Below are 24,722 nucleotides of genomic sequence, written 5' to 3'. Positions count from 1 at the left end.
AGAAAATGCAGCTTGTTTGCCTATAGGTGTGTTAAAAAGGTGGGGTGACATCTTCTGAGTGCCACGCATATTGAAGCTAGATTAATTCTCAGTGTGCATACCTGCCAATTATTGTTAATTAAAATAAATTTGTGCAGACCTAATATTTGTTACATGTGACTTACTACACGTCAGCCTCCAGGACAGAGTCCATATTCTGGAGCTATATTTTCCCACACTGAACATAAGTAGTGCAATATTGCATTGACATCACTTGATGCATTAATGGCTTTGGATCATTTCCAATGTCAAATGATGATGGAATGAGCCTTGGATGGATGTCCATTTCCAAAAGCTCCTCTCATGCAATTTTATTAAAATAAATGGATATTAGTGGTATTCATTTGATAATACTGTAGTTAGTATTACCCCTATCTGCCAAACCAGTCATACTAGGAATGTATGCAGTGTACCGCACTGTGACATATTGTGCAAATGTTTGAGCACCGCTGGCTGGTTGTGTAAGTGAAAATCACACTTCTGTGGGATCCCAGTTCTACATCCCTTCAAAATAAATAAAGGCACGGGAACAACTTATTAATGTGTGGGAACGATTTAATAAGTTATAAATGTCTGCCATTATCATGAGACAGTAAAACAATATGGTAATGTTAGCAAAAAATAGGCAAGACTCTGCAGAAAAAAGGCTTTGTTATAATGAATTTCCTTGTAAGATGTTTAACATATTTTACACAGAGGAGAAAGGTTTTTGAACACAAAATATTTAAAAGTTGTTTTTTTTTTCTTCTCCATGAATGAGATATTTTCCACACCCCCACCTTCAATGACACTGCTCTGTTAAATCACTCAGACCCAGCCCCCTCCATCTCTAATGTTTGTGCAGGAGAAACTCCACACATTGCTGAAGCAGCTTGGCTTGAAAAACTGCTCTAAACACTCCACAGCATTACGGTAAAGATTTTTCATTTATTCATATATGCATAACTCTGATTAGTCCAGAATAAAAGGACTTTGCTTTGGCTTTGGTTTTGCTTTTGTGTTGTTTTGCATTAGTGTATTTAATGTGTCTGTGCACAAAGAAATGAAAGGGGTTTATTGCTCCAGTCTGGTTCCAGGTATAATTCAATGTACTGATGTTAAAGTCTATGAGGTTAAAAGTAAATACATTTTTAAAGTGTCATGACTTGTTACAAAATTTGTCACAATTTGTTATCATATAGATGTAAAAATGCTTTTATGTTCACTACATTTTAATATAAATATTATTAAAACTTTTTTGTTAGACTTTTTCTTTCCACCTTAATTGAGTAGTAGTTATTTTCTGGTGCCTGAGATTGTAACGGAAAGAATGTGACGACCCCCCCATTTAAGGTGGAACGGATAGTTGCAAAACGCAAACCTTTTTTCCAATTTTTCTCTTGCTTTAAAAGCATTTTTTGGAAAGCATAAAGTAGCGAAAGTGATTGACTACAAGTTTAACGTGTTTTGACAGAAGGTATCGAGCCTCCAACGCTAGGATTTGCTATTTTTCAATACAGACAGTAAAACCGTTAAGGTACGTTTCTTTTTTGAGTTGATTATGGCCACATTTGTGCTAAATTAACACAATTACGGCCAACAGTAATAAATTTGTGTTAATAATATGCTTTTGCTCATTTATATTAAACATTATATATTTCAATCTTGTGCACGTTCAACGCATCGCATTTATTTAAAGGGGAACACTTATTACTATGTAAAATTTTGTTAGTTATTAAGTTAATAAGATGTTAACATAATCACTGGGAGAGGTGTGTTTGAAATGCTCCGTTTTAGAGAAACTTACAAGAAAAAAATAATTTACAGTGATGGAGAATGGAACCAGACGTCTGAAGAGTGCACAGTAACGTACTGCCTGATGTTTGAGAAGTGGGCTGTATCCCAAATGACTTCCTATTTCTTGTATAGTGCACTACATAAGTCATGACACGAAGAGTTTTTAATAATAATTATAATAATAATATGTGCACTAAATGCTATATAGTAAGCAGTACCCTAGGGCTGAATATAAATGTAGAATATAATGCAGGTTTTGAGTGTGAGCCAGTTTTTCTTTATTTACATAGAGCACTAACTTAGGCAGTAGGGATTCAGACATTATTGTAATCAGATATAGGTTTACTGTTAACTATTAATTGCACTCAAGTGTAGATGTAAGACATAAGACATAAGGCACATTAAGGTGTGGCTGAAGTATTGTTTTCATGACAATGGACAGGCATCAGTCAAGTGCAGAATAGTGCAGAATAGTGCAGTCAGAGAAAGTGGTTAAGTTGGGTTGGGCTGCATTGATGATCAGCAAAACTAGTTCAAAATTATTTTGCACTGTTGTATTTTATATGTTACACATTTTACACTTTTGGCTCCTTTCTTCTTGCACCAGGTGACTTTAGTGCTCTCGCATAGCCACAAAATAAGGGCCCAATTAAACTTATGTCTAAAACTCGAACTTCCTTCTAAAGCCCATAGCAACTCACTAATTTCATCTGTGATCAAAGGCCTGTAATTCAGTGCAGTTTACTTCAAAATCTGCTTAAATAATAATCTGTAACTCACAGACATGAAGAGACAGGGGAACTTTAAGATCTTTATATGGCAGTGAAACCAAGAAGTGGTAAATGAACAGGAAGCTGATGGTCATGCAACATACCTAAATCTGTAGTGAACACTTGTATGTTTTATTTCCAGCAGGTTGTAGACACGTCTTGTGAGTGTCTTGTGAGAATTTGCATAATTTAAGGTGCTCCTATTGTGGGCACAGACAAGTAATCTATAAACAAGCATGAAGTGGCACTCTCTGGAGTAGCTGCACATGAGTGCAAGGTCATCATGCTCAGGGCCAAGTGGTGGCTGGAGGTGTTTGTATGAAGGTCTGCCTCACCGAGCTCTGGTGAAACATCATGAGTCAGTCTTGTCGCAATAGAGATGCCTATAGATTATTTAGAAATAAAAATATTTTTAACTCCATGTCCTTGGAGATTTCTTCTCTTGTTCTCTCTGCCTTTAATCATCTGTTATGTCTGCAAGTTAATTTTCACTAATGGTTTGAATACAACACTAATAAATATGTTGTTATTGCTGTAGTCCTTGAAGTGTGATATGTCTGATGTTTATGACATAGACTTTATTGGATACATTATTGTTAAATACTCTAGGAGTCCATTTGGTTTATGATAGCTGCATAGAGATCATATTTAATGCTGGCCTAGAGGTACATATGAGCTCCTGTGCACCGAGTAAGACCGGTCAGAAGCTAATTTGCAATTTATGAGTCTCTATTGAAAATTCTTTATAGTGTAGGATTAGTCTTGGCTGTGGGAAACTAACCCTGTGAGGAAAACCTTATGCAATATACAGAGTTAAATATATATTCAAATAAGGGCTGTATGATATGGCCAGAATTTATATCATGATATATTTCTTGAATTCGGTCAATATGATATAATTCAGATATCAATATGATGGCCACAGAAAAACTGGCAAAACAAAGAAGAAACATGGCATCACAGTCAAACATAGGCCTTTTTGTCAATATTAATATTTTTAAACAAACTTTTAAATTCAATTCAATGAACTGACAGCTAAAGAACATCCGTAAGTGACAGATGCTGTAAATATTTTATATTAAAATATTAAAAATGTGATTAAAAATCATATCGTACTGGCTATATGCATAATATACTAAGTAATATAAGTAATAGAAATCTCGTTAAATAATATGTCACATATATATGTTTATACATGTTTGTTTTCTTCAAATGATGCTCACGATGATTACTTGAGTGCTATTAGCACCCCCTGCTGGAGAACTTCCAAACTCTAACATGTCCATATACAATCCATATGCTCATAAGTTGTGTGGAGAACAGGAAATGATATTTAATATTTTGTAACTTGAGTCTTTCAAGAGAGAATCAGTCTTAGGTTTGATAATTTTCTCCAGTCATGATACAAATCAAAAGCTGGGGATTTGTTGTAACTGCATCTTGGCACTGTATATCAAAACCAGGGTCCCTACTTGTGCACTAAATCTTAGTCCTCTTCCCTGTGTGTGTTGCAGTCATCATGGTGGTCCATAAGGAGTTTACTACTGCAGGGAAGGCGCCGGGACTCATGATCTGGCGAATTGAGAACATGGATCTCAAACCTGTTCCTAAAAACCTCTACGGAAACTTCTACACCGGAGACGCTTACCTGCTGCTCTACACCTCTCCAGCTCCCTCCTACTGCATTCACATGTGGCTGGGTGAGGGACATGTTCCTATATCTTTTTTTGTTTTTTGGGTAGAACCAGAATTAAGTTACAGATATTCTTTGTTATTCAGATATAATTAATTACTTAGAATTAACTTTAATAAATTCACTATTTTTATTATAATTACTAAATATTGCAAACAATTCAGTAAGAAATTGGCATTATTTAGTAGTTACAATGAATGATTAAATGAAAAATTTAATTCCACAATAAAATCGTCCCTCTGCATTTAACCCACACATACTATTGGAAACACACACACACACACACACACACACACACACATGCATGCACAATCTTGTGCATGTGAATTATGGGGACATGATAGAGACATCCATTCATTTTGTGGAGACTTTACTTCCATAACTTCCATAAGTGATACTAGCTTATACCTGAACCTAAAACCTAGCCCAAATTCTAAACCTAATCCCTAAACCCAAGCCCTAAAACCTAACCCAACTTTAAAACATGGTTTCACCTTTAAACACTGGGGACAGGCTGGTGGTCCACACAAGGAAGACAAGTCTTCAAAATTTGATATATCCCTGGTATATATACACACACAAACACACACACACACACTAACAGAGCAGCAGGCAGCCATTCCAGTGCCTGGGGCAGTGTTGAGAGTTGGAGCCATGCTCAAAGACAAGTTGTGGATGTTTAAGGAGGAGAAAGTGAAGGTCTGTCACCCCCTTCCATTTTTCCTGTAGATCAAGATGATTGAATTGGCAGCCCTTTAGTCTCCCTCAGTCTTCTTCTCTAAACTTTAAGCCACAGCTCTCATGAATTTTAGAAAACTACAATATATTATTCAGTAACTACTTTGAATTATGACTGAATTTCATCAGAGTGCATCTTGACTATATTTGTGTGGTTTTTGGCCCTGTCTTTCGGTTTTAAAAGAGCAATATTTTGCACAAGGGCATGCTTACTCTGCTGTCTTTATTTCTGAAATATTTTGTATTATCTTTCTGGGTAGTTTACAGTTAGAACTGAGTTTTTTTGTGCAGCTCCAAACACTTTTAAAGCAATGACAATGAATAGGTGTTTTTAAATTCACAGCAGTGGAGGTGTTGTGTTTGTAGTTCCCCTTTTGCCCAAGAACAGATGAAGAAATATCTGTTTTATATCAATTCAGTGTGATGAGGAAGGATGTGGCTGTATTTGCACAGAAAAAAACACACAACAAGCACCTTTCTTAGGTTCCTGTCTTATCATTTTTCTTCTTTAGACAGTTGGTGTGTTTGAGAATTCCTGAGTATTTCTGTTAAACCTGTGTCTCTACAGATCCATCTACTCAGTAGATCAGTTATGTGTTGTATGTTTCAGTTATAGATTATCTGGCTTAAATATTTGTTTAATAAAATATGCAAAAACCTATGCTCATACATTTATTAAAACTTCAAAAAACCTACTGCTTATTAATACATAAACATAGCACAAAGGAACATGCGTTTGTGGGATAAGCAGTAGAGTTGAGCGTGTGGGTTTGCGTCCATGAAACATTTGCCAAATCCTCTCTGCTAATGGTAAACATCTTCTTTTGTGTGATGGTGTGGGGCGGATCTCCCTCTCTGGAAAAACAAGGCTTGTCATCATTGGAAGCAATCTAAATGCAATGTGATACTGAGATGAAATTCTGCAACCAGTGGCAATCACATATCTTCACAGTCTGGGGCTGAACTCTATCCTCCGAGATGACAACACTCGCCCCACAGAGCGAGGTTTATCAGAGACTATCTCCAGAATTTGGGAGTGGAGAAGATGAAATGGTCTGCCACCTACTGACCTCAACCCCATTGAACACTTGTGGGATCAGCTTGGGCATGCTGTTCGTGCCAGAGTTACCAACACAACCACGTTGGCTGACCATGCTGGTTGATGAATGAGAAGCCATCCCACAACAATGTGTGATCAGGCTGGTGACCAGCATGACGAGGAGGTGTCAGGCTGTTGTGGCTGTGTATGGTTCTTCCACACGCTACTGGGGCTCCTCAGTAGCTACTGAGTTTGTTAAATTAATAAATTGTTAAATTGCCAACATGTCATGTTTCTTCAAACTTCAATCATCCAGTCACCAAACACCAAACGAGTCAATGGCAGAATAAGCTGTTTAACACTGGCAGAGAGGATTTGGCAAATTTTTCATGGGCGCAACCCACATACTCAGTTCTATTTCTCCTCCCACAAATGCATGTTCCTTACAAATATGGCACCGTTTAAAAGGGAAATTAAAAGGCTTTCCAAACCACAAACAAATCATCTATCAAACACAAATTTCCTTATTTTTTGTGCTATGTTTATTTATAATACCTGACCTCTTAAACATCACTAGAGATCAAACTCGCCATCACCTGATGATTTTAAAATATGAAGGACATTTATTATATAATGTTTCTGTACCCATTAAAGCTTCCTAGAATAGCCAAGAACTATTAAAAATTTTTTTTTTGGTAATCGCACATGGCAAATCTAACCGATTTTCTCATGCTTTATATTTTGGCCCAGATTTCCTCAGAGACACACCCTTAAAGCACTGCTCTATGAACTCGAAGGGGACCATTTCCTTCAATTTTTATCTAGTGCCATATCCCACAAGATGAGCAAGAACTGTATTTTGATGAACATAACTTATCTTTCATAGTGACCACAGCCAGACCTCGTCCAGATGTCTTCGATCTGCAGCTTAGTCATTACCATCCGTCCCACAGAGCAGAACCAGAACTGAGTCAAGAGCTGTATTTATGTGGTTTAGAGTTGGATGGCATGTTTTGTACATTTACATTCCAGGAGTCTGTGAAGCTGCAGTTAATTGCGTACTGCTTTGATCTTACCATGTTCATAAAAAGTAAAGGCACAATCTCCTAGAAGAAGAAAAAAGCGTCAGAGCTCCATGGACAAGGGTGCAATCCATGCAAACATCAGATTTTGTCTGATGGTTCCACTGCAACAATAAGAGATTTGCCTAATAATCATTTTGCCAGCCAATCAGCTGGTTAGATTTTTGAACAACCATTGGTCTTAACATCTGATACTGAAACATTACAAAACTTGTAGACATGTAGAAGCATGGACGTCATTAGACCTGTTTTAGGGGGGCTTTGCCCCCCCCCCCTAAAAAGCACTTTAGCACCCCCAATTCTTTAATTTTCAACAACGGTTAACTGTCTCCAGATAGTCGGTCTGTATTGCTTTCTTGACAGAATACGCACATGTAGTATTAGCAACCGTCCCATAAAATACGGAATTGTCCCATATTTGGACACTAACATGTGTTCTATTTTGAACCGATACGGGACGCGTTTTATTACATATTTTTGAGGTAACACTTTCATGTTACAAACGCAGCTCTCTCTCTCTCTCTCAGCCGGAGCGAGGGTCAGATTCTCCACAGCTCCTAAACAAAGAACACGATTTTCATTGGTCGTCACCTGTTATTTAGCCAATCAGCAGCCAGAGTTATCTGTCCATCGCACTGTGCTACAGCCAATGGAGTCACAGTCCCTCATACAGCGGTTTGTTTTTCGGCGGCACTCAGAGGGGCGGTTCAGAGCTGAAACAATGGTGACTACAGCTCTGCTTTAGATAGAACTAATGTTATCTTAGCTCCTTGTGGCTTTACTTAATCCGTACCTCGTCAAATAAATTTTCTGCTATGAAGCAATTACCCCAGACGCCCCTGGTTAAAGCTTAGCTCCTCCTTATAATTAACCTCTAGTGACGGCCCTGTGTAGAAGTATAAATAACTATATACACTACATGTTGAGCCATCCCGCTGCTGCTTGTCCAGCAACTCAGTGTACTGGAGATACATCCAGAAAAAAATAGGGTTATGTGAGTTCCTAGAGTGGAAAGCCTCTGCGTTGCCCTGCGTTGTTTCTCAGGGTTTCCAGTATGCTTTGTGAAGCACTATAAACAGATCCAGATGGAGGTCTCTTGGGGAGAGAGTGCTGGCAGCCTCTTTATGCCTTCTTATGGTTTCTTTTTTACTCTGTTGCTCTGTTGCCAGTAAGCTGTAGACCAGTGCTGTAAACTGAGAAACATCTATGAAAAACTACAAAAAATCAGCTCCAAGCATTTTGAAAATGCCATTTTTTCAAAAGCCTCCCTTTGCAACTTAGTTTTTTTTTATGTCAGCTGAACAAATATAAATATTAAACATTTTACATTTTTAATGTATTTTGAGTTAGTTGTTCACTATCCACTATGAATTATTAAGTAACTAACATGAATTATTATTTCTATTATATATCTAATATATATTATACAGCATCTACTCTAAATGACCCATGAATGATAAGGTTCTGTAGTTCTGACAGTGAGGCATTAAAGTGGTTACATTGCATTAACAGATGTTTGTTTTTTCCAAAATACAAGAGTCTCAGCTGTAACTGAGTCTGCTCTTAAATTTGGGATAATAGATGTAGTAACTTACTCTTGTTTTTCTTTCTCTCTTTAGGAGACGAGTGTTCTCAGGATGAAAGTGGAGCTGCTGCCATCTTTTCGACCCAGCTGGACGACTTCCTCGGAGGGAGTCCGGTTCAGTTTCGCGAAGTCCAGAAAAACGAGTCCCTCACTTTTCTTGGATACTTCAAATCAGGAATTAAGTATAATGTGGGTATCAAATGTCATTTTCACTGCAATTCATACTGTATTTAATATAAAAAAAATTCAACTTTCGTCCCTCAGGTAACTTTTATATTTAGCAGTTTTACTGAGGACAGGTGCAAAGCTTAACTGTGAGATTATATAGGTATTAATTTTTAAACAAGGCAATGAACTCCAAAATAAAATCTTATGTTTTTAGTTTTAGTTTGTTTTCTAAAATGATATAAGTTACCCATTTTACTCCTTCAATCAGCACACTTTGCAATTCTCTCTTATTAAATCAAATGTGTGAAATGTATGTGATGTGTACAATTTTGGGTTTGATTTTGTTATGTTTCAATTTTTACTTGGGAGATTAATGAGCAAATAAATAACAGTAAATAATAATAATAATAATAATAATAATAATAATAATAATAATAATAATAATAATAATAATAATAATAATGCTCTAAAATTTGAAGATAAATGCCAAAACATAGTTCAGCATTTGCCACTATTAACTTTGCAATGACTGAAACTAAGGCTAAGAGCTGTTTGTGTCAAATGTGTAAAATGTTCGTTGGTTATTAAGGGAGTGTCAGCTCTAACCAGAAGGACGACTCCAGTAACTTTGTGTGAGGTTAGGTTCCCGTTCCACAGCTCCACAACAGTCTTCAGCTCTACATCTGATAGTGCTGGATATTTGATCAGTAATAATATGAATTGTACACTTCATGCAGACCCTCTGTGACCCTGAACAGAATGAAGAAGATGAATAAATGAATGAATGCTTCATTGTCCATCTGGGGAACATTCTGATTCTAATTCTGATTCTAAAGTATATTTAGTTCAGTTTGTTTGCTTTTAGTTCTCTAGTGTGTTTCAGGAGTGTTGTGTTTTCTTCTGTGCAGAAAAAGAGTAACAAGGCCTTCATTACTTCAGTCATGCGATGCTCACTACAAACACACACACACACACACACACACACACACACACACAAACACAAACAACCCTTTCATGGCCACAGGTTTGTTTCCAAATTCACAGCTACCTGGAATTAGCCGTTGCTGAAGCAGTTTTCGAGCCGAACACAAACATCTTTCTTTTATTTAATTTCAAATTGAAACCTCTATTAAGTGCAAGTTGTTAATTTTAGGACATATTTTAACAAAATAAGAAATAATATAGTGTTTCATTCTATGTTTGTAACATTTCTTGTCATTATTATCACTCTCTCTCTCTCTCTCTCTCTCTCTCTGCAGAAAGGTGGAGTTGCCTCTGGGTTTCACCACGTTGTGACTAATGATGCGAATGTGAAGCGTTTGCTGCATGTTAAAGGGCGGAGAGCCATCAGAGCCACTGAGGTGGATTTTAAATGGGGCAGCTTCAACAAGGGAGACTGCTTCATCATTGATTTGGGAAAGGTACGGTTCCCTGGGGCTAGAAATTAAATATTTGCAGCAGGGATTTAACTTACAAAGCACAAGTCATGATTACATGTATTTCAGGCCTACCCTTTATCTACTGACCATACGTAGCTCTGTAGGTTCTGAACTTCAGATGTCGCCTGTAACATATTCTTTAGTGGATAACACCACTACCTACAAAAAGGCCAGGGTTCAGTTCCCTGCTCTGGTTGGAAGATCACGTTATACCAGTCCTTGAGCAAGACTCCTAACTCTGCATTTGCTCAAATCTGTTAATTGAGTAAACATTGTAAGTCAAATCGAATCAAATCAAATTTATTTATATAGCGCTTTTCACAACTGATGTTGTCACAAAGCAGCTTCACAGAATTCCAGTAAGACAAAGATTTGACATGAAATGTAAAAAACAAAATGTAAAACCCTCAAGTGAGCAAGCCAGGGGCGACAGTGGCAAGGAAAAACTCCCCCAGCTGAGGAAGAAACCTTGGGAGAAACCAAGGCTCACAAGGGGTGATCCATCCTCCTCTGGTCAATCTGGTGATAATAGTTAGTAGTTTCCAGAGTGTGGCTAATGACTCCGGCAGATCTGACTACGACAGCTTTAACTAAAAGGAGAGAACCAGGAGGACACACAGACACGGGAGCATCCTGAAACACTGGCATCCCTCCGCGCCACCGTCAACAAACCTGGGTGATCGCGAGAAGCGGCGGGACGACAGCACCAGCGTCTCAGTTTACTATAATTCCCTGTGTCCATGGACCCCCCGGATCTGCCGCCTTTATCTATGGGGGAGCATTAGCTACCAAATGATAGACTAAACAAATGAGTTTTTAGCCTAGATTTGAAGATTGCGACTGTGTCTGAGTCCCGAACATTTTCTAGAAGATCATTCCAGAGTCTGGGGGCTTTATAAGAAAAGGCTCTTCCCCCAGCTGAGGCCTTCTGAATTCTGGGAACAATTACAAATCCAGTATTCTGTGATCTGAGTGAACGTGGAGGCTCATAATAGGAAATTGTACCTTGAAGGTATTCAGGGACAAGCCCAAGAAGAGCTTTATATGTTAATAACAAAATTTTGTGATCAATGCGGAATTTAACAGGCAGCCGATGAAGTGATGATAAAACTGGGCTGATATGTTCAAATTTTCTAGTTTTAGTGAGGACCCTAGCTGCAGCATTTTGAACTAGTTGAAGTTTTCTTAAATTGCTGCTGGTGCATCCTGACAGTAGTGCGTTACAGTAGTCAAGCCTTGAAGTAATAAAGGCATGTACTAATGTTTCTGCGTCCTGAAGGGATAAGGCATTTCTAATCTTAGCAATATTGCGAAGATGTCCTAGTGATACTGCCTATGTGTTGATCAAATGATAAATCCGGGTCAATTATGACACCAAGATTTTTTGCTGCTGAACCAGGTTTAATTGGAGAGTCAGCGAGATTTAAAATTAAATCTGATAATTTATTTCTTGCCACTTTTGGACCCAAAAGCAGGACCTCTGTTTTGTTGCTGTTTAGAAGGAGGAAGTTACGCAACATCCAGCCTTTCACGTCTTTTACACAGTACTCTATTTTCTTTAATCTGTGTTTGTCATCGGGCTTGGCTGAAATATAAAATTGCGTGTCGTCTGCATAACAGTGAAAGTTATGTGTCATGGTTTCTTATAACTGTGCCTAGCGGTAACATGTATAATGTAAATAATAATGGTCCTAAAATAGAGCCTTGTCGAATTCCAAATCTTACTTTAGAATAATTTGAATTTAGATTGTTTACTTTTACGAATTGATAATGTTCCGTTAAGTAAGATTTGAACCATAATAGGGTTTTTGTGGATATGTGCACATGCCAAATTCCATAAAAATAAAACACAGAAAACATTGTCAGGTGCTCTGTAAATAATAATAATAATAATTATTATTATTATTGTTGTTGTTGTTGTTATTACATTTAATAATATATTATTTGTGGCTCTTCTCTTTTGCAGGATATCTACCAGTGGAGTGGTAGTGAGTGTAACCGCTTTGAGAAGTTGAAGGCCTCTCAGGTTGCCATAGATATTCGAGACAACGAGAGGAATGGCCGAGCCAAACTGTCCATGGTGGAAGAGGGGTTGGAGCCTCAGGAGCTTATTGAAGTGAGAAAGAATCCTCTTAATAGTTTAATTATTACTGTGCTGTCCACACACTACTGTAACTTTTCCACTTGAGTGAACTCTCTGATAACTGATAAATTCTCTAGCGTCTTACGTGCCTTATGTACACATTTTTGGGACCGGAGTTGAAGCTCTTGTGTGTGAATGTACTTTTAACACGATCTAAAACAATCATTTTCAGGTTCTGGGCCCAGTACCAAGCATCGCTCCAGCCACTCCAGACGATGATCAGGTGGAGACAGGCAACAAGAAGAAGGGGGCTCTCTACCTGGTAATGCAATCCTGCGCATACTTCAGTTAACATTGAAGATTAAGTCCATTGTTTTTATCACCACAAAATTAGCAGACAATATTTTTGAATTAGATTCTTCATTATTTTTTTATCATGTGTCTGTCAAAGGCAGCTCCAAATTTAATAATGAATTAGATTTGTAGGCCCAGAAGGAACCTATTAATGCTCCATAAACACATTAATAGGTTTATTACAGGATGCCTGATGCATCCAGACTGCTAGGTGTCAGTATCACAGATATTTCACAACATGATGAACAATCACTGGAGGAAATGGATGAAGGCTCCATTAAATATTATATTTAAATATAGCAGTATTATATTTAAAGATGTGAAGCACACAGCTTCTGTTCTAACTGTTATTTTAAGGCATTAAACTGTGCCAGAAACTAGTCTATTTGTGATTGCTTATCAAATTAATGCAGATATAGGCATTTAACATGGCACTCATTTTACTCAAACAGTATAGATTAGTAAAAGATTACTAGCTGCTTACATCATTTATGGATAGATTGTTGTTTTTTGGGTCCTTGTTTTAGATCTCTGATGCCACTGGCTCCATGAAGACGTCCGTAGTGGCTCAGTCGAGTCCGTTTAAACAGGCCATGCTCTCTCCTGATGACTGCTACATCCTGGACAATGGCGTGGATAACAACGTCTTTGTGTGGAAAGGTGTGGCTCTGAGGCTTTCGAGATATTTATGGTGGAGACACCTGGTGCCTCTCTGTGGGTGGAGTAAATAACAGAAGGCAACCTGCTGCTTTAGATTCTTATAATTGGTTGAGGATGATTAAGGGCATCTTCATCTTGAGTCAAAATTTTATTTTTTCTTTTGGTTCTGTTAAGGATTTAAAGACACAACTTATAATTATATTATTACAATGATTATTGTTTATAACACAGTTTATATTTATTCTATTAAATGATCATTTTTATGTAACCACATAATTAGTGTACTGCTATAAATCGTTTTTATAATAAAGTAGTGTAGTATTATGAGAAATCACTTGGACAACCAACTAACACTCTAGCAAGGGGGGCATGGTGGCGCAGCATGTTGTGGGTTTGACTCCCGCTCCGGGTGACTGTCTGTGAGTAGTTGGTGTGTTCTCCCCGTGTCGGCATGGGTTTCTTCCGGGTGCTCCGGTTTCCTCCCACGGTCCAAAAACACATTGGTAGGTGGATTGGCGACTCAAAAAAAGTATCCGTAGGTGTGAGTGTGTGTGACTGAATGTGTGAGTGTGTGTATTGCCCTGTGAAGGACTGGAGCCCCTTCCAGGGTGTATCCCAGGTAGGATTCCAGGTAGGCTCTGGACCCACCGCGACCCTGACTTGAATAAACGTTTACATATGAATGAATAAACACCTGGAACACTATAGTGACCATCTAGCCACTCTCTAACATTACTGGGGAACTGCATAAGCTGTGCAGTGTCAACAAACTTATATTAAGGGGTTATTTAGAACGTCTTCTGGTTCTGTTTCCCAGGCCCCAATGCGAATCCAAGTGAGCGTAAAGCAGCCATGACGGCAGCACAGAATTTCATCAAAGATAAAAATTACTCCAACAAAACACAGGTACACGGCCTTAAATACATCTAAAACAGAATACACACAATGATTTTGCATTGATGAATTACTATATGCAAAAAATGTATTTATAAATGTATGTTAATAGTTATTTATAGTAATCTTTTTATTTCCATGAGCACTTGCTCGAACAAAGTCTTTGTAAATAAAGAAAATGTACCTAATAATATGACTCTAATTCTGATTCTCTTTGCAAAGCAAATGGTGATTAGCCTGCTTTAAATTCATCAGGTTAAATGATAAATGAAGCTAATGTTTAGATATTTACAGTATGTCCTCTTTGTGTCTTTAGATCCAGGTGCTGCCAGCAGGGGGCGAAACCACACTCTTTAAGCAGTTCTTCAGCGATTGGAAAGATAAGTACCAGACCACAGGTCCAACTAAAGCCTACACCATTGGGCGTATCGCTCAGGTGAAGCAGGTCCCCTTTGATGCCTCCACTCTCCACTCCAACAAGGCCATGGCTGCCCAGCACAACATGGTGGACGACGGCTCTGGAAAAGTCCAGGTAAATTGTCAGCCAGTTAATTCTGAGTAAAGAATTTCTGCTTTTAGTTTCTGCTCCAGCTCAAGGCAGTTCACTAACATCACTAATAATTCTTCTTTAAGCTGTGAAACAGCTGCTATGTGTCAGAAATTCTGTAATAAGCTTATGGAACATTAACTGGTCCGTACAGCGATATGACTCTTCATCTCATAAGAACTGCTTTAAATATAAAAAGTACAAATTATTAAATAATTACAGTCACATAATAATTTCAAAAAGTTATAACAACTGTCAGAAAAACGGTTCTCATGGTGACTAATATTTTCTTACCTCCAAAAATGATGTTGAAACACCATTTTTTTTAATCAGATCTGGAGAGTGGAGAAAGGAGAGCGTGTCCCGGTTGAACCCAGCACTTACGGTCAGTTTTATGGAGGAGACTGTTACATCATTCTCTACAGCTACAAACAGGGCAGCAGAGAGCAGCACCTCATCTACACCTGGTCAGTACACACACACACACACACACACACACACAAACACACACACACACCGACACACTAGCACACACACTCACACCTATGGACACTTTTGAGTCACCAGGCCATGTACCAACGTGTGTTTTTGCACCGTGAGGAAACTAGAGCACACGGAGGAAACCCACGCAGTCACAGAGAGAGCACACCAAACTCCTCACAGACACAGAGTGGGACTTGGTCCCTGGAGCTGTGTAAATGCGACACTACCTGCTGCGACACAGTGCTGCCCGGAATACTTATAAATTTATTCAAATATTTATGTGTAAATCCTGCTTTTTGTTTTTGTGTGTGTGTGTGTGTTTTCAGGCAGGGATTAAAGTGCACCCAGGATGAACTGACTGCTTCTGCGTTCCTTTCCACACATCTGGATGACTCCATGGGTGGAGCTCCCGTCCAGGTCGGACATCTTTTTAAAACTGTAGTTTAAATACCTGCAGAATATTTAGGGAATATTGTGTGTAATTTTTTTGTTTTCTATTGACTGTAATCTGCATACAATTTCTTGATAAATGTTAGAAAAAAAAGTTGTTTGCCACGTGTCATGAATGAAAGGAGGATGTAAATTGTGCACTTTTCCCTGAGGGGCTATTGACTCTTTTATAATAGATTGGCAGAAGTTTGGCTTTAGAGACTATTAACCCTTGTGTGGTGTTCATGGTTTTGTTTTTCACCCAGTGTTTGTGGGTCTGGTGGACCCCAAATATGATTGGATGTTAAAAACAATACAACAGTCTCTGTGAAAATACTTAACAGATATTAGCTATATCATAGTTATAAGATAAACAGATGCCATACATTGTTAATATATGGTGTTTACCTTTGATAGACCACATTATCAAGAGCAATGCTCTTCTTATTTGTGAAAAAATATATAATTATAAGTTGTTATGTGCGTGGTAGCACATAATGCCCATAACACACAGCTCCAAACTCCAGGAGGCAGTATTTATCAGAGAAATGTTTCTGTTTCATGCCAATAATAACAAAACTATTTGAGTGTTTGAATCAGAAAAAATAAAATCGTATACAATGAGATATTAAATATATAAAGATTTGAGACTGGGCAACTAGTCATCCCTAGACCTCCAACTAAGTAGAATGTATCTGCTGCTCAATGCTGGAATCAACTGGCAGATCTCCACGTTGAATTGTCTCTATTTTATATTTTTAAATAAACTCTGTCTGGTGTTTGTGTCTAAATCTGTCTCTGTTCAGGTTCGAGTGACCCAGGGTCAGGAGCCCCCCCACCTGATGAGTATTTTTAAGGGCAAGCCCATGATCATCCACAGTGGAGGCACGTCTCGCAAAGATGGACAGAGCCAGTCTGGGAGCATTCGCTTGTTTCACATTCGCACCAGCTCTGCCAAGTCCACCAGAGCGGTGGAGGTGAGGACAGAGGTCATATGAATAACGACTGACCAGTAACTGAACAGTAGATATGGACAATAAGACTGGATTTCAATTTGATCTGATACCAGATAATACCAGACACAAGAATCAATACACTTACAAAAAGGGGAAGTCGACCAGTTTATCAATTTCCCTCCAATTCTGAGGTTTAAGTGTAAACAAGGTCTTTCATAATGTCTCCTTTTAAGCCCTGGTTATCTCTTTTTCTCTCTCTCTCTCTCTCTCTCTCTCTCTCTCTCTCTCTCTCTTTCTGTGTGTTTGTGTGTTTGTGTATGTGTAGGTAAATCCCAGGGCCTCCAATCTGAACACTAACGATGTTTTCGTGCTGAAGACCCCTGATAGTCTGTTTGTGTGGAAGGGTGTTGGGGCGAGCTCAGATGAAGTGGACAGTGCCAAACATGTGGTCTCTGTCCTAGGAGGGAAGTCCACCAACGTGGACGAAGGCAAAGAACCAGGTAATAGCAATTAACATAGCATATTATGTGTTTGCGTGTGTGTGCGTATGTGTGTGTGTGTGTATTACTGCCTTGTTTATCTTATTTTGCCAATAAACCTTGCCTCTCTCTCTCTGAGAGACAGTGCCAGCTAAAGCAAAAAGAAACAGTGGTGGACAGTATGTGTCTTGGAGGAAACACGTGCTAGAGTTGTTGTCAAAGCAAAAGAATCCAGCTGTTAAATTTAGTAATATATTATCTGAAATTAACCCTGATTTCTCTCTGTAGCGTCGTTCTGGACGGCTCTGGGAGGAAAGAAGGACTATCAAATATCTAAATCTCTGCAGAAAACAGTCAAGCCCCCACGACTCTTTGGCTGCTCCAACAAGACCGGACGGCTAGTGGTAATAGAGAATGTTTCTTGTCCAGTGTTATAGAAGTACTGACTATTTACCCAGGAAGGGATAATGATACTATTGATCTCCATCTCTCTTCCTCTCTCTCTCTCTCTCTCTCTCTCTCTCTCAGGTTGAGGAGGTGCCTGGAGACTTTACTCAGTCAGATCTGGCCACTGATGATGTCATGTTGCTTGACACTTGGGAACAGGTGAGTGCTACTCTTCCATCCCCAATAAAAAAGATTTTTTATTTTTCTGTAAAAATGATGCACAATGCAATAATGATGCTTCACCTGTTTTTCAGATCTTCATTTGGGTCGGCAATGATGCCAATGAGGTTGAAAAGACTGGAGCCCCAAAACTTGGTGAGGTTTTCCAGTAATAAAGCCTTGGTGATTTCACAGAGCTAAGAATTGAGAGAACTGAGTGAGACGGTCTCATGATATTTTTAGAACATTTACAGGCTCTGACATTATGTAGAAGAAGAAGAAGGTTCATCATAACAATACGGTGTCTGTTTTCTTTACACAGCAAAAGAATATGTAGACACAGACCCCTCTGGGAGACGTGGGATCCCGGTCACTACCATCAAACAGGGGAGCGAGCCCCCTACTTTCACCGGCTGGTTCCAGGCCTGGGATGAACATATGTGGGACACTGATCCCATGGAGCGGATCCGCGCTCAATTAACTAAACCCTCTTAAGAAGCACTTAAAAAGTTTCATGAGTTCGGTAAAGTTTATATGCACTTAACAAGCCTGCCGCATTCAAAACACACAAAACTGTGCCATGAGTCTGTGATAATGTAAATCATGTGATAATGTGAATATAGATGGAGGAAACAGCACTGTCCCTTCACTCCACACAACCCCAGTTTTCTTTCCCTTCCAGGGGTTCAAACAGACCCACTCCTCTAACCTTTATACCATTGGCCAAAACAATTAAAACGGCCTGTTGAAGTTTGGAAAATACTTGATTGTGAAAAAGATAAAACAGGACACTTTTGTTTAAAAATATATAAAACAGATGTGGTCAGAAATGTACAAAAAGATTTTTATATTTTTTTTCATCAGGCTCAGTTTCTTATTGTATGAGAGTTATGTTTTTTAAAGTTTCATTTAAATAGCATTAAAAATAAGCAGCATGTTATTGAGGAGAATAAATTTTTCTGATATTTTTATATCAGTGCTTTTATTGCTTTTATTTGTTGTCAGGTCACATCACCAAAACCAAAACCATTAACAGACACAGTAATGAATTAAATGTAATTAAATCAGTCAATTTCATGTCTAAAATACCTATGTAAATGTCTTTAAAGCAACATAAAACAGCCTCTGCCCAAATTATTATTGTTTTTTATCATAACTTTGTTGTTACTTATCACTATCTAGAGATGAGTTAACTCTGCCAGTGTATGGGATGGGAGCCATTTGAATTTATATAAAGCATGAATTATATTGTTAGGCACAAATATATGCATTGCAGATGTTACTATGTTTGTTCTTCTGCTTTTAATAAATTCTCCATATTAAAAGAATGCTTCCGACAATATGCTGCATAACACTATATATATAGGTTTGACATATAATTATATATGTATAAAACTATAACTCTGGATATGGATTAAGTGACACATTTCTGTGTGTAAATCTACTGCAAGATTGATGGCTCTGATGTGAACTTCACTTATTCTCCTGAGACATCCTCTCTCTCTCAAACAGAGAAAGTGTAAATGCACTCTTGTAGCAGCTTGTTCAGTACCAGGTGATTTTGTCTGAAGTAATATCACATCACTGAGATGCTCATAAAATACACAGTGAACCTTATAAGATGAAGTGTAGTGATGCTACGAGAAACCATAAAATTCATATGGTATGTAATAATAATAATAATAATAATAATAATAATAATAATAGAGTTTTTGAGGAAAGGTAATACTTTAAAAATCTAAGTTCTCCATATTTTTATTAGTAAAATGAGTATTTTATATTGGAGTGTTCTATCAGTAAAACACCTCAGTTTACATGATATTTATTTCAAGTCCAGGTTTTGTTCCTTACTTATCCAGAAGGTGGCAGTATAGACCTAGTATATGGGACCAAACTTATAATTAGCTTTTTTTTATACAACAATTATACAAGTATCCTGAAATATATTCTGCTTTAAAACATATAACAGTTTATCCTTATCCACTAAAACCACCTCCTAATTCTTCAGATATGACAAACCATTCCAGATAGAAAGTATCAGATTAAACCGCGCTGTCTGTGAGGAGTGTGGTGTGTTCTCCCTGTGTCTGCGTGGGTTTCCTCTGGGTGCTCTGGTGTTCTCCCACGGTTTTGACAAAAGTTGACAACAGACTGGAATGTCATACAACTACTTAATACATGTACATTTCCAAATACATTGCACAGAATAAAAGACCTCAGCTGTGTGCAGACATAAATTCAGTGAAGTGCACTTCTGCTCATATCTAAACCAACATGGCACCCCATTAGAGAGTGAAGAGGTGATAATGACACCAGTGAAATCATCACAGTCTTAAAATAGATCAGTGTTTGAACTGAAAAAAAGCTGAAATCTCTCTGGTTGGGTGTTTGGATTACAGAGGTTCAGACAAAGAATTTCACATTACAGACCCTTTATATATATATATTAATATGCACTCATTTTTATCTTTATGAACATCTCTGTTGTCTGTATCCTTTAATCAAATATTTAATTCCTATTTCTTTGCACTGAATCTCCTTTGATTTTTCTCTACCTGTTATGCTAGTGTGTTGTTTCACATCTATATCTCGTCAGACACATATTAATGGGTCCACAAATGTAAAGAGAGACAGATTTATAGATAAATGTAGTATTGCTATAGTCTCTTATATATGTTTATTTATGTTTCTTGTTGCATAATTTACCTCATGGCAATTTTTTGAGAAAATGTAAGCAACGATAAACCATTTTCTGCAGTGTTTTTTCCCTTATGTCATGAATGTATTTATACGGACACCTAGTGGCATGGATGTAGGTTTCTGAAATAAAACAGAAACATGGCCATCTCCACTTGGAAAACTCACTTTAAGGAGCATAAACTTTTTCATTCATAGACAACAAAGCAGTTAGATTTTTTTTTATTTAATTGAGTTGCACTTTATGAGACAATAATATAAAATAAAATAAAATAAATAACATTCATAAATAAAATTGTTTTTTTATGGTGAAAATGATTGATGGCACCTTTAAACAAATTAATTAAGGTTGTGTCTTTTTTGGACAGTTCTGGATGTTTCTAAATGTATCTAAATCTGCCCCAGTAAAGATCATTTGAATTCACACTCTTCTAAAATGAAAAATCTGAAGTGAAAGCTGTCCCCAATCTGGGCAGATGCCAGATGACTAACCACTTACACAGGGTGTTCTCTGCTGCAGCTTAAAGCACTGTGAAAAATTAATAGTACGGCATCATTTTAGCCTCAGTACCTGAGAGTCCATAACTGACACTGGCCCTTCTTACGGTTATGCTGCGTATTCTGGATAGAAAAATCATTTACAGAGCTTACAAAGTATTGTCATCGCATCACATTGATGTTTAAATTAACAGTATAATGTGCAGTAGTCAGAGACCAGCTTAAACTGATTTAGCTTACAGAGGATGTACAATTTAGAAATGATTCTGCAAATATGTCTGAGTAGATTATATATTAATCCATAATCCAGATGAATCTTAATAAAGCGTTTTTTGGAAAATAAGACTCCTAACATCTGTGCAGGACCTTGTGTCTTTACTAAAGCTGTCCCCATCAGATAAACAGTACTTGAGGCTTTGAGACAGGGGAGGACATCAGTCTTCACTTTGACTTCAGATCTGCACACATCCCCAGCTATGGGCTGTTTGTTCTGTCCTGCCATTGTGAGAAGAACAGCTCATCATTGTGGGGCTGAAAGGATGTGGAGCTTGAGAAAAGAGATGTCTGCTCTGAGAAAAGGAAACTGACACAAAAGAAGAAACTGAATAAAGAAGGTGTGTGTCTTTTTGAATAACGTTAGTCAATCTGAAGACCAGAACAGGGTGTGTACACAACTAAGCAGGGTTCTCTTAGAGAAATAAATTAAGCCCAGATTTGAGAACTGTCGAATAGGAATTTCTGGTTCTATTGAACAAGCGTGATTTTGAGCTTAAGCAATCTGGTTAAACTGCTTTTAAAAGAAATCCTTTTTAATGGAACACCCACCTAAACATGACACATGACTGAATATGCTGGGATTATCTTACATAAAAGGTAATCAACTTGTAACACTGAAGTGTGGAGATGTAAAAATGACACTGTTGGTTTCTTGGAAACATTGAAAGTGAGTCTGCTGTAAAGAACATTAGTGGTTGCAGGGGCAACACTATTATGAAGTTTGTGAGTCAGTGATTAGACCTTTGCAAATTCCCCAAATGTGGGAATCTGCCTAAAAGTGCTCTCTCTCCTCGGCATCCACGGCAGAATTGCCCTTTTACTTAACTTTCACTCAAAATTAAATAAATGGTTGAAGGTCTCTGAATTCTGAGCAGTTCTAAACCTTATAGAATTGTTAATTTACATTATTGTAGCTCTGAAAGACCAGCAGAAATGATATAACACAGTCCCTCCCCCTTTAGGCTCAGATTTAATGAAAGGAAAAAGCTTTGGCTGCTTCACTCCTCTCCTCTACCTGAGTGCAGCCACTTGTCTTTCCCCTCCTCTGTCCTTTAACTTTTCCTCTCCTGTTCCCGACTAGAAACGGCGGCTTTACTCGAGGGAACATGGCCGGGGCGATCATAGAGAACATGAGCACCAAAAAGTTGGTGATAGTTGGAGTTATTTTGCTTTTGTTCCAGGCGTTATCCTTTATGGTCGGAGGGCTGATTGGTGAGTAGTTGTGTTGTTGGGCTATTTTTGGGACCTTTTGTTCGCTGTAAACGCCTTCATTCCTGCTTTCTAATGTGTCTTGGTCTTTATTTACAACGATGTTCGCGTTTAAACACGACTTGGAGTTCACATAGCTCGAAGAATTATACAGAACAAAAGTTAGACGAGGCTGAAGTTGCCTCCTTTTTGGAATTTTCCGGTCCACCTTAAATCAGTGTTTCTAACGCCATTTAAGGTGGCGCGAAACATTCCAACGAGAAGCCAAGCTCAGCCTAGACAAAGTTACAAACCTCTTTGTTAACTTAATTTTATAGGATATATATCGTAAAATTGAAATTACCTCGTTGTTTTCCTTTAAACAAATGATCTAAGATGGGAAAAAACCCAGTTTAGAATGTAGTGATTTTGTGATGTCACAAAACCAGCAAATTTGTATATCAGCCTGCAGTGTTTAAGTACCCACCACAATAAATAATGGACCTCAAGGAACAGGATAAAATGCAGATGATAACAAAATGTAGATCATAAGCTTTTTAAAGTAGTACCGAATAATTACTACATTTAATTAATTCAGCAGCGTTTCAAATGTTGTAAGTGGACCTTAGGAGGAAAAAGGACCAGAAAATAGCAGGATACAGATTCTTTAAAGCTTTAACAGACTGGCTCTGATTTTGTGTGCAGTGCTGTCTCTGTTACCTGTTTTATCCTGTTAGGTTGTTTAGGTTTTAGGAACTAAATGGTTAAATGGATTTCAGCAGCTTCAGTCTGATCACACCTCTGGTAGACAAAAGTGCCCCCCCCCTCCCATTCTTCTCCTGCTTTTTCCCTCCTGTGCCCCTCCAGGCTATGTCAGAAAACATGGGCAGGTTCAGATTCTCCTTCACTTCTGACATCAATTTCAGAGACTTAAGAATTGCCCTGCCCCCTCGTCTGAGTCTGTACAATCACAGCGCTGTACACATGTTTGTGAGAGTGCAAAAACAAGGTTAAACACAGCAAAACAGACACAACGAGTGTGAAGAGAGAAGAAAGAGAATCAAGCAAAAATGGCTAAAAATCTCACTGCTGTGCGCTTGGGTCGGGGTGAAAAGCGGCTCATTATCATTTTAAAGGAACAGGCACTGAAAGCAGCCGTTCTGAAGAGGCTGTTTAGACAAGGGTAGAACGTTGCTGTTGGGTTTTGACCAAAGTATATCCCAGAGGTTTCGTTAAGACCCAGAACTGTGTTCTTTTGTGGAAAAGGGGAGAATATTTCACATTTTAAGCAAAGATAAAGAGAGTGTTTAGATGTTGAATGCTTTGTTCTTGAGAAATTCAGAAAGTCAGAATTGCTCACACTGATGGTGATGGGAACCAGGCGTCTGAAGTGACTTCACAGGGAGTGTCTACAAACACGGCATGTTATGTTTTTTTTTTTTTTAATGATAATATTGAGACTAGTATTGACCACAGAAATCAGGAGTTAAGTCACTGGTGATTGTGGACAAGGAATAAAATGCTATATATTTATTGTAGACATCCAGATCCCTGTTTCCTTTTAGCACCAGAGTGCTTCATTTTATATCTACACTAAATTACGTTGTTTATATTTCCAGGATTGATTTCTGCAAAGTTAGAATATAAAAATCAGAGGCGGTTAAGTCCTGAGTCCTTTTGTGAAGGAAGAAAGTAGCCCCCAGTCCCCACAGAAAGCTGGATGGTGGCTGATAAATTGGCTTGTTTGCCTGAGATTGATTTAATGAAGCGGGATTCCTTTGTGTTTGGTCGGTGGCCAGGGGCAGTCTGGGTAATTGAGTAGAAAAGCTCGCCGCTCCCTCTGTTATTGGACAACTTGGACACGGCATGAGGTCAGTGGGCCGAAAGCCTTCTATTATTTCGGACACTTCAGGGTGGAGACTCTGGAGAGTGTTTGCTCCCAGGATTGAGGGTCAGTGAATACACCAGCTCCGAGGGGTCCAGTATTGCTGATTTAATTTGTCTTAGTAGGTTTCAGATGTTTGTTGGAAACGGTCTTGGGCTATTTTCAAAAATAAGGGAAGCACTACTTAAAATATGCAGCTTTTTGATGCCATTTTGGATTTTTGCCTAAAGGGAAAAATGGAGGAAGCATAAAGGTTTAAACATATAATTAGACACCAGAAGTAAATAAAACGTGCAAATGTTTAGGCTAAAAATATTCTATATTAGGTAAAACATCAATAGTATCTTTCACAAAATAA

At 38.1% G+C, this 24,722-nt stretch overlaps 2 protein-coding genes across 3 annotated transcripts in view; both read left to right on the top strand.

Moving 5' to 3' along the window:
- Positions 1-881: 881 nt before the first annotated feature.
- Positions 882-19,132, top strand: LOC136677767 (scinderin-like). The gene is made up of 17 exons (XM_066655384.1): positions 882-951; positions 4,100-4,285; positions 8,757-8,911; positions 10,150-10,311; positions 12,296-12,445; positions 12,645-12,734; positions 13,294-13,426; positions 14,244-14,332; positions 14,637-14,852; positions 15,201-15,334; positions 15,677-15,767; positions 16,586-16,756; positions 17,061-17,235; positions 17,503-17,618; positions 17,743-17,820; positions 17,916-17,976; positions 18,143-19,132. The coding sequence occupies exons 2-17, from the start codon at positions 4,105-4,107 to the stop codon at positions 18,313-18,315; spliced, it is 2,175 nt and encodes a 724-aa protein (XP_066511481.1). The 5' UTR covers positions 882-951; positions 4,100-4,104; the 3' UTR covers positions 18,316-19,132.
- Positions 19,133-22,269: 3,137 nt separating this feature from the next.
- LOC136677770 (protein wntless homolog) overlaps positions 22,270-24,722 on the top strand; it is a 32,579-nt gene continuing 30,126 nt past the window's right edge. For both annotated transcript variants that reach the window (XM_066655395.1, XM_066655398.1), the window contains exon 1: positions 22,270-22,503. In XM_066655395.1, coding sequence (XP_066511492.1) covers positions 22,398-22,503 — 106 coding nt within the window. In that variant the 5' untranslated portion in view covers positions 22,270-22,397. The remainder of the gene's footprint in view (positions 22,504-24,722) is intronic.

The sequence above is a fragment of the Hoplias malabaricus genome, chromosome Y (assembly GCF_029633855.1).
Source record: "Hoplias malabaricus isolate fHopMal1 chromosome Y, fHopMal1.hap1, whole genome shotgun sequence".
Lineage (NCBI taxonomy): Eukaryota > Metazoa > Chordata > Actinopteri > Characiformes > Erythrinidae > Hoplias > Hoplias malabaricus.
This window is presented reverse-complemented; position numbering and strand designations above follow the sequence as displayed.

Excerpts from the sequence above, each read along its gene's own strand:
- LOC136677767 (XM_066655384.1), top strand. The coding sequence starts at position 4,105 with ATGGTGGTCCATAAGGAGTTTACTACTGCAGGGAAGGCGCCGGGACTC. Across the intron at positions 8,912-10,149 it reads AATCAGGAATTAAGTATAAT|AAAGGTGGAGTTGCCTCTGG; the intron begins GTGGGTATCAAA and ends CTCTCTCTGCAG. Across the intron at positions 13,427-14,243 it reads CAACGTCTTTGTGTGGAAAG|GCCCCAATGCGAATCCAAGT; the intron begins GTGTGGCTCTGA and ends TCTGTTTCCCAG.